The 15,518-nt window shown below is 46.4% G+C and overlaps 1 protein-coding gene across 5 annotated transcripts; it reads left to right on the plus strand.

Annotated features, from left to right (window-relative positions):
- The first annotated feature begins 510 nt into the window (after nucleotides 1-510).
- On the plus strand, nucleotides 511-14,688 carry SLC2A11 (solute carrier family 2 member 11). 5 transcript variants are annotated; one of them, XM_080559950.1, is made up of 12 exons: nucleotides 511-3,271; nucleotides 5,689-5,787; nucleotides 6,234-6,394; nucleotides 7,429-7,553; nucleotides 8,146-8,275; nucleotides 8,467-8,615; nucleotides 9,733-9,920; nucleotides 10,675-10,785; nucleotides 11,796-11,897; nucleotides 12,028-12,103; nucleotides 12,752-12,879; nucleotides 13,516-14,688. In XM_080559950.1, the coding sequence occupies exons 1-12, from the start codon at nucleotides 3,251-3,253 to the stop codon at nucleotides 13,714-13,716; spliced, it is 1,491 nt and encodes a 496-aa protein (XP_080416076.1). In that variant the 5' UTR covers nucleotides 511-3,250; the 3' UTR covers nucleotides 13,717-14,688. The 5 variants fall into 5 exon arrangements, with proteins under 5 accessions (XP_080416076.1, XP_080416079.1, XP_080416075.1 ...); XM_080559949.1 differs by lacking the exon at nucleotides 511-3,271 and having other exon boundaries at nucleotides 3,311-5,787; XM_080559953.1 differs by lacking the exons at nucleotides 7,429-7,553; nucleotides 8,146-8,275.
- The last annotated feature ends 830 nt before the right edge of the window (nucleotides 14,689-15,518 follow it).

A 15,518-nucleotide genomic window follows, 5' to 3' on the forward strand; every position in this document is an offset into this window, starting at 1 on the left:
CCCCGAGAAAACAGCTTGTTTGTGGATGATGTTACCTGTCTGCTCCTGCGTTCTGAGTGACACCTGCAAGAGTCAGGACAAGCAGACGGAGGTATTTCGTATTTCACTGTGACAGCCCTTACAGGAAAGAGAAAATGCCTTGCAGAAACAGCCCGGCTACAGCCTGGGAGACGGCCAACACCCAGCCAGGGAACAGCTCCGACTGTCCTGTGAGTGCAGTGTTTGTAGGGGGAATTCATCCCATGGAGCCAAGCCCCGCAGATGGAAACGGGGCCCCTTTCCTCCTCTTGCAGTCGGTCCAGAGGATCCTGGGTGAAACCAGTGAAGTCCAGGAGCCTTTCCGCGCGCGGCAGATCAAAGAGCACGTGTTGATAGGCTTTCCTATTGGCAGGGTTACTACTCGCTGCTGCAGCCAGGTAATTACAGGCACAGAGACTGCCGTCACATTCTCCAAATAGCTGGTCTCCCGTGCTCATGGCATCAGATTTCCCCTAATTATGACAGGTTTGAGTTCAATGAGAAAGTATTTGAGGGAAGAGGGTGGTAGGTCCCCGCGGTAGCACTGGAGACCTGCTGGCCCCCTGCGAAGTCAGGAGCTTGAGTGACTGCAGGAGGTGCCTCCGCCAGCACCTGGAGGGGAATGTGTTTTGGAGAGAGCGGCTCTGCACAGCTCAGGTGCAGAGGTGAAATAAGCAGGGGTTTGAAGAAAGCCCTTTGGGATGCCCAGCAGAAGCTGCAAACACATACCTCTAGGATTTCTTTTGGACTGTGACCAATATGGCCTTTATCTTCTGTTAAATAGAAGAATGTGCACGTATCTGCCTTGGAAAAACAAGACAAAGCGCTGTTCTAAACAGGCAGCCCTTGACCAGGCCATTGCAGAAAGACATATTTTTATTTGAATGCAGCAGGAATGAGAAGGATGCATCAACTTCATGGTGTAAGGGCCCAAGGGTATGGATGGAGACCACACTGCCTGGGTGAGCTGCATTCCTTTGCCTCCTATCCAACTAGAGACATGCTTTGACGTGTTGGCTTCCATCTAGGGAGCTAGAAATGGAGCGATCCCCACCTGCCTCAAAGGCTCCCAGGACACCTCTCAGTGTCCACAACAACCAGGGACGTGCCACCTGCAAGCCACAGGCTGGAACTCCTGTATGCCATCACCCAAGGGGACAAAGACACACACGAGGTGATTCCTGCTTATAAGATGCTCGGAAAAAGGAGGAAGCTCATGGCTAATACGGACTATGTGTTTTTCTTCCTGGAAAAGATGTACCCAAACCTGGTCTCATTCTGAATGGACAGCAGAAAGAAACGAGCTCCTTCTTTTATGAATGAATGCGTTACCGTTATCGACACGTGCTGCCTTTACCACGGGGCAGTGGCTGCTGACTTTTACAGTTACATATCCTGTTTCCTCAGTGAACAAGTTATCATTTGGGAACCTGTTAGTTGCTGTGTCACCTCTGACACAAACCACAAACCTGTGTAAGTTTCTGTGTCACCTCTGACACAAACCACAGGCAGCCAGCTGCTGGCACTTGGATTGAGCCTGAAGTAGGAAACCTTGGGCTTCTCCTGCCGCTTAGTGGCTGAAGCTGATGCAGCACCCAGTGCTAACATCTCCCCGGAGGGAACCAGCCCTGCTGTGGAACAGGTTTGTGCTTCTGTTCAGTGTAGTAAAACCTGGCTAGGGACAAAGAAGTGCTTAAAGTAAGTTATACTTATTCTGCATACTTTGAAATCTGTCAGGCCCCACATGAATTGCACTCTGCACGATGAAAGGATGTTAAAACACATGATTACACCTAACATATAGATATAGAAATTATGATATATAGATATAGATATAGATGTAACATATAGATATAGATATTACGTGAAGCAGCCCTTCTGCTATCAGTGCTGGCAACGCAGTATGCCTCTGCCTCCACTGGGCCCTGTCTGTAGGACCGATCAGGATACACCATTTCTCACTGCCTGGGAGGTGTCTTACAGAAAGAAGCGAGCATTGCTGTTACTGCAGCCCTCACACAGCACAGGGAGCCATTTCTGGAGCAATAACCAGCACCACATCGGCCAGAGCCATTACCGGGGCCTATCAGCTACCCCGGCCTGCTGAAATGATGGGTAGTTAACAAGGGAAGAGTGTAAAACTCCCACCCTAGTGAAAGATAAGCCAATAGACAAAGATGAAAGGTCACAGAAAATGCCACAATAGCCATGCAATGAAGCCTTTTCTACTCGTTAGAATTTAGCTGGAGCCTCTCAGAGGTAAAAGGAGTGCCTCCACTGCATACAGCTCTTTAATTTTTAACCAAGGTTTTCAAACAGAGCTGAGTTTCAATTCTGTACTCCCAGGGTGTGACATAAATCCACTGTACGGAGACTCCTCCACCACGCCTCCATGAACAGCTCTGTTCATGTAAAGCATGTTATATGTGAAGCATGTTACATGGCCATACTCACGTAAAGCTCTGTTGATTCCATGATTGATATCTCGCAGAGCACAGAAACACCCATACTCTGTGGTACAAGCAGCCCCAGTTGCCCTCACAAGCGGCACAGAGATGCTTAAACAACGGCAGAACAGCACTGTGTGAGAGGCTGTGACAGCTCAAAAGGAACTGAGAACGTTTTGATCCGATACTCAGGAGTCATTCGCCCCCCAGCAGCCTCCTCTCCCATACGCACCTCACCCCTGCGTTACAGGACGCAGGCAGGAACACAGCGAAGGGCCTAACAGGGCCTAACAGGGGATTTCAAGGGCCTGGGGCTGGTTCCTGCCACTGTCAGGACCAAGGGAAATGATCTGGTTTGTCCTACAGATGCTAGATTGAGTTCCGGGACAAGTGTGGTCATAAAAATAGCTCAGGCTTACTTCTTCGATCACATATAATTGGACAAACACTACTGGGCAGCCATGTCAGACGCTTTGAGAGGGAATTCATGCTGTAAACCGTGCTGGCCTTCAACAGGAATTTAGGCAGCTCTGGATCTTGCAGAAACATTTCCCCGAACTACCCTGTATTTTCAACAAAATTAATTGAGCTGTCTTGCTAATGAACATGCAGCCCCGTTTAGAGAATGTAAATCAGCTGGCAAGACACCTGCCAAGTCAAGTGTGTTATCCTAATGTAATGGGTGACTCAATACACATTCCTATGCTGGAGATTTAAATAATCCCTTAGAGCACTGCTGAGAGCACCAGAGGCTTTGGCAGACAGAGGAAAACCTACCAAAGAGGATGAACAAGCTGCAGAGACTGGTAAAAGCCATCTATTTTACTATTATTGTTGACAGATTTTTCTTTTTCCCCCAGTTTTTATATGGCTGTGCAAGTACTAACAGGTTACTGTAGAATTATTTGTCCAGCTCATCACAGTCCTTGGGATAAAGCTGACAGACTCGTGGCTCTCGTGGCAGCTGCCTGCCAGGACAATAGTGCAGAAGGCAGGTTTTAAGGAAGGTTTGGGAAGGTAAATCTGTAATACAGCTCAGCTCTGAGTTCAGAAGTGCTTGGTGGCTCCTCAAGGAGCAGCAAACCATCTTCCCTTAGTTGATAGCTGTGAAAGAAGGCTGTGATATTGGACCTGATAGGTGATGCACTCTACAACAAAAACAGGGAAATTAGCAGGAATGTTTTATCCGTAAACACTGTGATTAAAAAAGAAGAAATGTGCTGTTGGGGGGAGAGGAAATCTCTCTTACTTGGAGAACTGGAATAACTGGGAAAAGCAGAAGCAGAATCAGGTGCACAATCCTTAGCTCTGGTTTCAGTAATGAGACAGGGAAGTGGCGTGGCTAAGGGAAGTGCGAGCAAGTGAAACGTACCCACTTCTAACTGGGACAAGAGAGAGCTCAGCCTCTTCTTGCTGCAGGGCTGGAACAGTCTGGCTTCTCCTCTGTCGGGGAGAACATTCTGTCTCAGGCTGCTATGGAAGTTATTTACATGCAAAGGCTTTGAGGAAAGGAAAAATCTACGATTATTTGAATTTGCAATTTAAAAAAACTATTGGGACACTAGGCAAAATCCTCTCTTTGGTAGATGGCTCTCTGAAAGGAAAACGAGCAGGCAGAGCAGAGAGGGCTTCCCCGAACTGGCTTATCTAAGTTCTTCCCAGGGCCAGTGGAGTCATATTCATGTAGCAAAACAAAATCTTGCCTGAGGTGACCCGCGCTGGTGGCAAACAGCCAAGCCTGAGCATGGGCTCCTCATGTCACCCTGCAGAGCTGTCCCACTGGGAGGGGTTTGCAAGCAGGGGGCTGGCAGAGGCCGTCCTGGCAGGAGGTGTGTGGCTAAGGGCCAGGTGTCCCCAGCAGGCTCAGAGTGGTCTTGAGACATGGGATATCTCATATACAGGTGGGCGCAGGCACGAAATAGGTGTGAACTGACAAGGACTGGTGGTGGGGCGGCAGTGAGGATGGAGGTGTTTAGTGTGGAGGCACGATGCTGCTGACACTCGGCTGTGCTCCTCTACAGAGGCAGTCGGTCCATCTGGGGGCAGTCAGGCACACAGAAGTGTCCAGGCAACGGTGGCAAGAATGACACGAGACTTACAAATGCAACAGAGGAGGAGAGATCAACAAAAATGTTTAGAAAGTTTCTATACAGTGTCCCTGTCACAGTTAGCCGCAGTGTTGTTGTGATGTGGAACACCCAGCTGTGCTATAATTTCGGGGCATCCTGCTACGAGGGGGGGGGAAATGAAAGTCTTTTGCTCACAAGCCTGCCAGGGAGCTCTCAGTTCCCATGCTGTGCCAGCTGGGACAGCTTGTCTACACCCTGCAAAAGGCAAGAGACTTCCCCAACGCCCTGATCCTGTGATGCTCCATGAAGCAGCTCCGTTAAAATGTAGTATAAGCAATGGGCAACACCAATGGTGACCTCAAGGAGACACAACACATGACACAGGACCACATCTGCCACATATTTCACCCACATCTAACACTGAAAGTGTAGAAAATATTCTTGCTGAATACTCAACTGTAGCCTGCTAAACACAAAAACCTGTAGGAACAAACTGTGTGATGAGAAAGTTTGGCAGAAAGACATTGCCTGCTCTGTACAAAATGTGAAGCAGCATAGAAAAGGCACTCTATTTTAAACTAAAACAAAAGGACAAAGGATGTATAATTGCAACAAAAAGGTACAAGAAATAGCATGCCAATGAACCAGAAGTGCATCGGGTATAAATAGCCATAAGAAAATCTCTTATACTCCAGGGAAACTCCATCCAGGCTTAGGTAGAAATGATTCAGAAGTTGTTATGCTTTGGCAATGCTTCTTGAATAATTCATCATGTGAGTACAGGTTTTTGTAACAAATTGAATTAACTGAAGGAGTAACACCAGCCTGTACCAGTATTTACTGTTGTTACACTGACTTTTTGTAAGCATATATGTTAAATATTATATGAAAGATACTCTTGGCCCCAAAGCAGTCCCAGATTCTTTGGATTATTAATCCAATGGATTATTAATATCATTTTGCTGTACAGAGAGCCATAGATTTTAAAAATCTATTTTTTTCTTTCTGTCTTTGGTACCTCCCATTACACAATATCATTTGTAGCCTGCTCTAATCTTCACTACATGCTACTCAAAGCGTGACCAGGCCAAATGTCTGCTGAGCCATTTTGTTCTGTGCAAGAAAGCCATCCGTTTTCTGTCCATCTTCTTCAGCTTCAGAGCAGGATCCTGATCCTGACAGTATGTGCTGCTGGGATTGGAGGCACTTTCCAATACGGTTACAACATCTCCATCATCAATGCTCCAACTTCAGTAAGTACTGCTAGTCCTGCTGGTCCCTGAGGCTCTTCCTGAGACTTTGCTGTCCTAAGCCACCCTTGTGCAGGATTTAGCGTCAGAAGAATTTATTCAAAAGCCTCATTTCAATTGTTTTAGCAAATCTAATTCTAAAATTTTCCATCCTGCATCCCATGAAATTGAATTTTGCCCTTAAACTCAAAATCAGACCCATTAAAATGTTTTTAAATTACCCAAGACAGCTACACAGAGATATAAACCAAGTACAACTTTTGAACAGCTACGGTTTTACACCCTCAGCCCGCTGTTAAAAACACATCTAAGAACTGGAGGCCATTTTCAGCCAGAGGTTTAGAGGCACGAGCACAGTATAAGCAGATATATGAATAAGGAAGCCCTTACACTTCCCAGCGTCCTCTCTCTCTGTGTTGTGGTGACACAGCACTGTCCTTCCCTCGCAGTACATCCAGGTGTTCATGAACAAAACCTGGCAGGAGCGCACGGGCGTTCCCCTGGAGGACAACATGATCCTGCTGCTCTGGTCTTTCACCGTCTCTGCGTACCCTCTGGGAGGACTCGCCGGGGCTGTTGTTGCTGGTCCCATGGCCATCATGTTGGGAAGGTAAGAGGGTGATGGATTTTACCTTATGCTTTGCAACTTCCATTAGTTGAAGAGGAATTACGAGCCCCGTGGCACTTTTTTTTTCCTTTGTGCTTGTGTACCTGAAAAACATTTGCCTCTCCTCTCCTGTCTTTCAAACCCAGCTCTGTCCCCAGTTCTCTAGAGAAAAACACCCTTGGTGTTACCAACGTAAACCAGTAGGAAGTTGGATTTTACCTCCTTTCCTCCTCACCCCAAGAATTTCCCTCTACGCACTATCCCTTTGGTGTGCTCCTCTTACGTGCTGACACAGGCACCTCTGTGCTTTGGGGTGGGATTGGAGGACTGCCTCCCACAGCCACTTTTTCCATGGTTGTGAAGATCTGGAAAGGACATGCCTTTCTTATCCAATGAAAAGTTTCACCTTGTATTACTTAGCAATTAAATCATTCCATTCGTGAATAAGAGAAAGATTCCTAACAGTAGGTAGGGCAGCCCACTGGGACTAGAGAGAATTGCTGGCTGATACGGGTCAAGAGAACTTCCTTTTTTTTCTGGTTTTGGACAGAAATTTCACCTGTGACACTTGAAAACATTCTGACAGAAGTTTCCTAAGAATACTATCACATGAAAAGTGCCTGTTTCAACAAATTGGCTTTTTCAGATGGAAAAAATGAAATATTCTTCCCCATTCAAATGGGGAGTGCAAGAGCAGTGAGCCTGGGTGAGGACCCCAGGGTGCCTTCCATGTGTCTAAAGCCAGCTCTGCAGGGACACCCCATGGTCATGCTGGTAGTTGGCGATGGCCCTAATTGTGTGAGCCCTGTGGATTTTCTGTTAATGCAGATTCCTGTTTTGCTAACAACACCCTGAAGTGCTGACCTGTGCATGGGCACCCCAGGAGGGCTGCGGGTGAGCAGGATGTGCTGTGGTGGAGCTGAGCACTCCACCGAGCTTGCAGGCAGGGCAGGTTGGATCTGCCACGTGAAAGGTTTGATCCCAGAACCAAACCTGGCACCCATCTGAGCTCACAACTGTGTCTCTTCTCTCTGAAGGAAGATGTCCCTGCTGGTTAACAACGTCTTTGTGATCATAGCCGCCGTCTTGTCGGGATTCAGCCAAATGGCCAAATCCTTTGAAATGATAATGCTCAGCAGATTCTTTACTGGCGTGAATGCAGGTATGGCAATGTGAGAAATGCAATGGAACAAACAGGATAACAAGTATCAATTAGAAATGGAAGATACTCAAATAGGAATGACCCAAGACATTAAAATAATTCAACTTCTAGTATCTCGTGCAGTCTGCATGCTGGGAGGGAAGCCCTGGCAGAAACTGAGTGAAAATCAGTCCCTCTCTGCTTGTAAGAAGGTTATCGGTCATGTACCACGTTACATTTTTTATAGAAGCTCTTCCCAGGGAATAATGATTGATACAAGTGACTTAAAATATGACCTTACCCCCAGAATGGGGGACTAGAATGGAACATCGTTTATAACCTCAGATTTGGTGCTGAGAAGACCATAGGACTGAGGCCCAGCCACATTTCGGTTTCATCTTACTACTTATGAGTATGCAAATGTATGTTTAGCAGCTTATGGAATGAGTAAGAGGGAAATTAAAGGTTTGGGTAAATAATAAGCACTGGTAGATCAGTATCACATGGCCTCCAGCAGAAGGGTCCAGCTGGCAACCTGGAGAGGTGGCTGACTGCACTTGTCCTCGTCTCCTCTGTCTCCAAGCTGAGGCCAGCATTTGTCTGCCTTGCTCAGGTGTAAGCATGAACATTCAGCCCATGTATCTGGCGGAAAGTGCCCCAAAGAAGCTCCGAGGAGCTGTGGCCTTGACCTCCGCATCTTTTACAGCCCTGGGGTTGGTGCTGGGGCAGGTTGTTGGACTCAGGTAATGTAGAGCTAGAAGCCCAGTTCATACTTCTCTTTCTTCTCTTTCTTCTTTTTCTTTTCCCCTTTTTGCTTTACTCCCCCTCTCTTTTTTTTTTTTTTTTTCAGTGCTCACACGCCGCAGAGGATGCTGGGCTCTTGCGATGTTGTAAAATTTCCTGAGCAATTATGTTTTATTTTATTTTTCTCCAGAGAGCTCTTAGGAGGGGAGGAGAGCTGGCCGTTCCTTTTAGCTAGCAATGCAGTGCCTGGCCTGATCCAGCTCATGGCTCTGCCTTGGTTTCCTGAAAGTCCCAGATACCTCTTGATTGACCGTGGAGACAGAGAATCCTGCATCTCTGGTGAGTTTAGGGTGACTGTCAGCCCCCCGCTGAGCACCCGAGATCTGCTGACTGGGCAGATGCACAGTAAGAAGGCTGGTTGCATACTTGTAACATACTGCCCAGCGGGTTCAGTCCAAGGCAAATTGAAATGTAGGTTTCCTTCCAACACAAACATCCTGTTGGTGACTCTACCAGGTTCCTCAGATGCACATAAAAACTTTAAGCCCAATACCATAGCTATGTCACTAGTCTCACAATACATCTCAGTATTTGGATAACAAACCAGAAGACCATATTGGTCTACACAAGATATGTGGTGCTGTCAATGTTTGTGACTGCATTAGCTGCTGCATCCTTAAACACTGCCCAGGCAGTGGTTGGTTATGCATTTGTATGAATATCTAAAGTAATTCTGAACATAGATTAATGTACACTTCTTTGCATCCCGCTTTTGTACACGGACTTAGGCTGCGACCTCCTGAGATTGGTGTCATGACTTTTACATGTGAACAGTATCAAGTTCCTTTTATGAGCACTTCTCCTTCCGAGCTGAAGAACATGCTATAATCTCAAATATGTTTGATCTATTAAGATAGTTGAAAGGCATCTTCCTACAAAATATTTTTTTGATACAAAGGTAAGGTTAAAAGGTGGAACTTGAGTTCACAGCGGGGTATATGTTTTGTAACTGTGAAGTGAAATAAATACTGCCTGGGGAGCTCATGACAAAATCTGCAGCAAATTCATATTAAAGGATTTGCTTAGATTTGTAGCATACAAATCCCCATATACAAAGCAGCTGGAATTAGTTTCCAGGAAACATGTACCAAGAAGATTTTAATTGCCTGCATTTCCCAGGGAAGTCACTTGAGATATGAGCTTGAGGCATGGCTGCCGAAATGGCACTGTTTGGAAATACTCTCTTGTCAAACAACAGGGATTTGCAGTCCCTTTCCCCCAGCCCTTCACGGGGCTGCATGGCAACCTGCCACATCTGTGAAGGCAGCACCATGATCACAGCTCTGTTCTACAGCTTCCTGCAGCCATGACTTACTGCTCAACCCTTCAGCCTGCAGAGGCAGGTGATCTGAAGGTGAAGTCCAGGGGATGAGACTTGATTCCCTTGTCCCTGCAGCCCTGCAGAAGCTCAGAGGCAACAGCGACCTGGGAGCAGAGCTGGAAGAGATGCTGGCTGAACAGGCCGCCGCTAAAGGTCAGAGGGCGAAGAAGCCTTGGGAGCTGTTCCAAAACCCAGCTGTGAGGTGGCAGCTGATGAGCATCATCGTGCTGAGCAGCGCCATGCAGCTCTGCGGGAATGATTCGGTGAGCAGCCTGGCAGCCGCAGCGCTAGCGTGAGCCATGGGTACGAGCTGTTGGGTTTAACGTTCCTTCTGCAGGACAAGAAGGAATAGTGCTCTGCTCTGCCTGTGGAGATCTTCCTGCTGAAGAAGCCATGAACAGAGTAGTGAGAAGTTGAATTGGAGTATAAAAAAAGGTGGCATAAAAAGGTAGCTGGGTACAGACGCTAGGTCTGTGTTACAATGCCCATTCAGTATGCAGGAAAAAACCCTTTGGCATCCAGCCCTGGATGAAATGAGGAAAGTTAAATGAAAAAGCCAATAAACCATGGAAAACAAGATAAAATCTATGTACAACAGCAGCCTTCTGAGAGCTGAGGAAACAGCCTTCCACTGCTGATGAGAGCCTTCTTTTCCTGTAAGTGCTTCCTCTTGCATCTACTACATGGGCAGTCATGGAGAAGACTTCTTGTTCTAGGGAGCAGTCTGGATTTAGCAGTCTGTCTTCCAATTGCTCTGCACTATTAAGATCATATGGGTGTTTGCTTTTACAGACCACTTGCTTTGAAAGGCTTTCTCATCAACATCAGGGTTCAAATCTCAGATGCTTGATTCCCAAAGTACACCTCTGCACTATGGCGAGCTTCAGAGGGATGCTGTCGAAATAGCCTGTGTGACACAGCACCTTTGTGGTGCTCTGCATGGTCCTTCAGGAAAAAACAACGGGATGCATCTTCAGACACCTTCCCTTACTGCTCTCTCCTCTGTTCTCTTCCCAGATGTATTTTTATGCAGCTTACGTGTTCCAGGAGGCTGGGATTCCTCAGGATAAAATCCCATATGTTGTCATCGGCACGGGGAGCTGTGAACTGATCACATCCGTTACTTGTGTGAGACTCTTAATGTGCTGCTGACATGCAGGCCGTGCTGATGGGGAGGAGCCTGTTAATTACAAGCTTCAGATTTACATTGCCTCGCATCCCAGGGAAGCACTTTGCAACACAGCAGTCAGGCAGTTCTCAGCTTTTGTGTCCAGAGGGGTTAATGGGGCAGTGTTTTGTAAGACACCGCATCATCTGAAAAATGTCTGGAAGACTCTAAATGGAAGCTGTGCTTTTGATCTGTGCTCATTGGCATTTTCGTGTATCCTCAGCCTTTGTGGTTGAACATCTATGATTACAACCAGAGTGACTATTTATTCAGACAACTGCAGATGCAACCTCAGAGGCTGACGAGGAGAACAGCAGCAGAGGAGTCCATAGCAAAGTGCCTCTTTGCCTTCTGGCTGCTCCACTCAGTTTTCTTTCCGGCAGCAGAGGCCAGTGTTCCTGCCACAAGCTGTGGCTAGCAGTCTGTGCCCTGCAATCTGTCCTCAGTTTATCTGAGGGACACTGAAGGCTTCAGACCCTGGCGTTTGTGATAATAAATTACCACACTGACCCATGCACCTCAGCCGTTCCAGGGACACACTGGGCCAGCCATCCTGGATTTTTATCATTCTCTCTAAAATATACATCAAGAACAAGAAGCAAACTTAACATGATAGAGAAATAAATCTTCTAGCCGCTTAGCTTGCCACTTCTTGGCACCAAATATCCTTAAAGCTTTAGATTAAATATATATATATATCTTTTGCTGCACGTCACTACAGATGGTGGCAGGGTTTAGGTGCAGCTGGGACATTCTTGTCTCCCCTGAACACCCGTCTTGCCTGGCTCCTGCCAGCAGACCCTTTCCTCTGAAAGACCTTTCTCTTTCTGCTGAGAAGTGGACAACATCCTTGAAGCAGCTGTAGAGTGAGACAGGCACAGAGAATTGAAATGGGACAGAAGGGGGCAGGCGGGAATCTGTAAATAGATGTTAAATGTGTTGCTTTATTTCACTGTGTTACGCTGTGCAGAACTTGATTATAGACTATGCTGGTCGGAGGCCACTGCTGCTGGGGGGCTATATCTTCATGGCAGGATGGGCCGTTGTCTTCATGGTTGCCCTAAGCCAGCAGGTGACAAACTTCACTTCATTATTTAAGGGAAATGGAGCTGGGCTGTGCCTTTTATGTGATTGGGGTGTTTAGTGGTGGCAAATAACAGTAAGTGTCCTTACTGGTTTTCCATTGTTCCCTGCGGCTGGAGACTCGGATCAGCTGGATGCCCTATCTCAGCATGGCCTGCATTTTCGCCTACATCCTGAGCTTTGGAATTGGACCAGGTCAGTTCCCTGAGTGTTTGCACTGAAACTTTTGGGTACTGCGGACTTCTAGCGATGTGTGCAAGCAGCAGATGCCTGGAAGTACAATTTCCATGTCTGTTAGCCTACTAACACTTATTTTCTTGGCAGAACCCATTACTTTCTGTGCCTGGGGGCAGGGTACATGGGTTATGTGTGTGTGTTTGCTCAGTATGAGTAGATGTGAGGCTCTGTTTGCTGACATGAATTTGAAGGAAGGGCAGGTAAGAACCAAGCTGCCAGTGTCACATGCCACACGGCTTGGAAGTAATTTCTTGTCCCAGTCCCTACAGTGTCATAGGGTTGAATTAATTATAAGCTGTTCTCACAGTCAGATCCTGGTGACAATAACGTGGATTACAAAACCTTTCCCAGCAGTTCATTCTAACATGAGAAAGTCTGAATAATTAGCCAGCCCTTAATATTTAACCCAAAACTTCCCCGCTGCAGTTTATCTCTATTACCACTTGTTCTGGCACTGTTGACTAGTGAGAATAATTTAGTGTATAATAATCTACTACTCTTCTCATAAACTTCATGTTGTTTTTGCTTGCTAGTATGTGTTCTCCTGGTTTTGGTCAACAGTATTACGTACAGTGTTTTTAACTTTCCTGCCATTTCTTTTTCCAGCTGGTGTAACAGGAGTTCTGCCCACCGAGGTTTTTGACCAGATGTCCCGGCCAGCTGCTTACATGATCTGTGGCTCCCTGCTCTGGTTCAACCTCTTTCTGGTCGGAACAGCCTTCCCGTTCATTGTGGTGGGTTCCTACAGCGATGCCATCCCCTGTGGCCCTTTAGTGTTCTGTACGAGGCAGAGGCTCTCTGCTGACCACGAGACAAGACGGGGCCTGGAATATCACAAGCTGCAGACATGCAGCAAGCCAGCACTGCTGTGAAAATTACCTTTATCAGGGAAGCGATCAGAACTCCTTTAAACTAAACTTCCCTTGTGTTCCATAAGGTGATTTGTGATGTGAAGCTGGAAATGCATTAATTTGGGGCACGGATGGTCTATATCCTGCTCTGTCCTCAGCTGGGAATGGCTGGGACTAGAGGCGTGATTTAACTCCCCCTCCAGGCCCTGGCACCATTCCCTAAGGTGGTTCCTGATGCAAAAGGGAGCAGAAATCCTCCATATGCAATCCTGTCTCGTTTCCTACTGTTGGTCCCCATTCTGTACTCTTATGTAGAGACAGAAAGATAGAAAAAGACATTTTGAGATACTCTTTCTGCTGTGTCAAATCTCCCAAACTGTGGTGGGGAGCTCTTGCACCTAGGCAACACAGAAAATGCTCCCTGGCTGAAGTTAGTCCATGTAGGAAAGGACTTTAGTGACCTGTTCACCATCACACAGAGTGTCTCTAACACTGCCTTGTTCTTTTCCTCCTTCTCAGAAAACTCTAGCGCATTTCTGCTACGTCCCGTTCCTTGTGGTCTGCGTCTGCACTGCTCTCTACATCGGGCTCTTCCTCCCTGAGACAAAGGGGAAGTCCTTCCTGGAAATCTCGGAGGAGTTCAGGAAACGGAACTTCAAAGCTCAGAGCCACGCAGCTTTGTATAAAGGCCCTGAGGAGATCAAATCCACCGTGTTGTAGCAGAGGGAAGGAGAATGGCACCTGGGCAAATTCAGCAGTGGCTATGTTCTCTTGCAGGGACACGGAGAGAGGAGGAGGGTTAGGGATAACATATTTCTCTTAGGTTCACCTTGAAAAGACTTTAGGGCAATGCAGAAAATGCAGCCGTTAGGCCCACATTACTTATTTACTTTGTTTGTTAAACTCCTCCTAAGCCACCATTTGCTTTCCCTTCCTGCCTGAAACACCAACACGGACTTGTCCTTTGTCAGCCCTGGGGACATTCTCAGTGACTGGTTTCCTGACAAACCATCTGGAAGTTTCTTGTTAAAAACAGGTCACGGGTGACACGATGGTTCCACTTAAATACTTTCAAACAGGTAAATCAGAGAAATGCCTGACAGCAGCATAATACAGATAGGCAAGGGATCTGATCACTTCTCTCTAGGACGTCAGTAGATGTTACAAACTGTAGTGAGCCGCCTCTCCACCTGCTGAATGCTCTAACACTTGATAAACTATTTTCTTGCTACACAGCTTAAAAAATTATCCTGCTGCTCACTTCCATGAGTTGAAATGCGAAGTATTTGTTTCCAACCAACACTGAGACTCAGACCACACTGCCAGGTACCTAAATACTGAATTAGGATACTGTGTTTAGGTATTGAAATCTGAAATTTGGCCCCAAAGTGAAATCTGAAATTTGGCCCCAAAGGCTGAGTTTAAGATTGGCCTTGATTAAAAGAAATAAAAGAAAAAAAAAGGAATGAAAAATAGATTCCCTCCTTTCCCGAGTTCATAGGTGTTCTTGGATAAACCCATACACCCACTGAAGGGTCCACAGTTAGCAGCCGAAGCATATCAGCCTGCCACACACCACCAGATCTTTGCTTATACGGAACTTTGTGCTTATGGAAATAAGTTATGTTGCTGCTTATGGAAAGCAGATTTATAATGTACATCAACTAATAAATCTCCCCAAATGTTTAAAAATCTGTTCTAGCTTTTTAGTAGTAAATAACACATCTGTATTTTAGAATCCATATTAAATAGGGACAGACTGCTGCCTTATTCTCGTATCATCAATTACCACCATGCAATGCTTCAGCGAATTTCTTCTAAGTATCTTCTGTATTTCTTCTCCACCCAAACAGTAACTTACACCTCAGAAGCCTTTTTTTGCTTCTAAATCTGGGTTCTCAAACACAAAAATTAATATGATTAAGTTCTGTTTTCAGACGCCAGATGAAATCCTCAGTACCTTGCCCAGTGCTCCTGTCGTTTCTGTTATGAAGTGATTTCAAATCGCCCCCTACTTGTTGAGCAATAGTGAGAGTTAATTATTTTCAGCTATAAAAACATGTGACAGGTGGATTAGGAAGAAAGCTTCTAGTACTTGCTAAGTGGCTTATTATACAACTGACTTTTGGGCATTGTTTGCAGACAATTTATTCTGGGCTGGTTTTCTTCACGGCTTGTTTCTTGCCATCCAGTCCTCTGCTGTGAAGCACAGCTAATTCTCTGGTCCCATGTGCACACTGTGAGCACAGACACTGCTGATGCACCCTGTGGGGCTCCCACTCCATTTTGCACCCGCGTTCTGCTGAGGCTAGCATGTGGTGAGGAGCTCCTATGGCAGCTGCTGCTTCTGGAAGTGGAGAAGATTCCCCGCAGTATGTTCTTGCTTGTCTCCACAGAGCATATTGGAAAAGAGATGGATGATCCTCTGTAGGTAGCCCAGTAGAGAACAGGGCAAAGCTTCTCATTTAATGTGGTTTTCCCAGGCATCAGGTTGACTGGTGATGGTTTTCTGCTGATGGTTG

This window comes from Anser brachyrhynchus (assembly GCF_964034855.1).
Source record: "Anser brachyrhynchus genome assembly, chromosome: 17".
NCBI classification, from domain to species: Eukaryota; Metazoa; Chordata; class Aves; order Anseriformes; family Anatidae; genus Anser; species Anser brachyrhynchus.

Bases quoted from the DNA above. Each gene is read 5' to 3' on its own strand.
- SLC2A11 (XM_080559949.1), top strand. From the start codon at position 5,626: ATGTCTGCTGAGCCATTTTGTTCTGTGCAAGAAAGCCATCCGTTTTCT. The intron at 6,395-7,428 runs GTAAGAGGGTGA...TTCTCTCTGAAG, and splicing joins ATGGCCATCATGTTGGGAAG to GAAGATGTCCCTGCTGGTTA. The intron at 10,786-11,795 runs GTGAGACTCTTA...TACGCTGTGCAG, and splicing joins TGATCACATCCGTTACTTGT to AACTTGATTATAGACTATGC.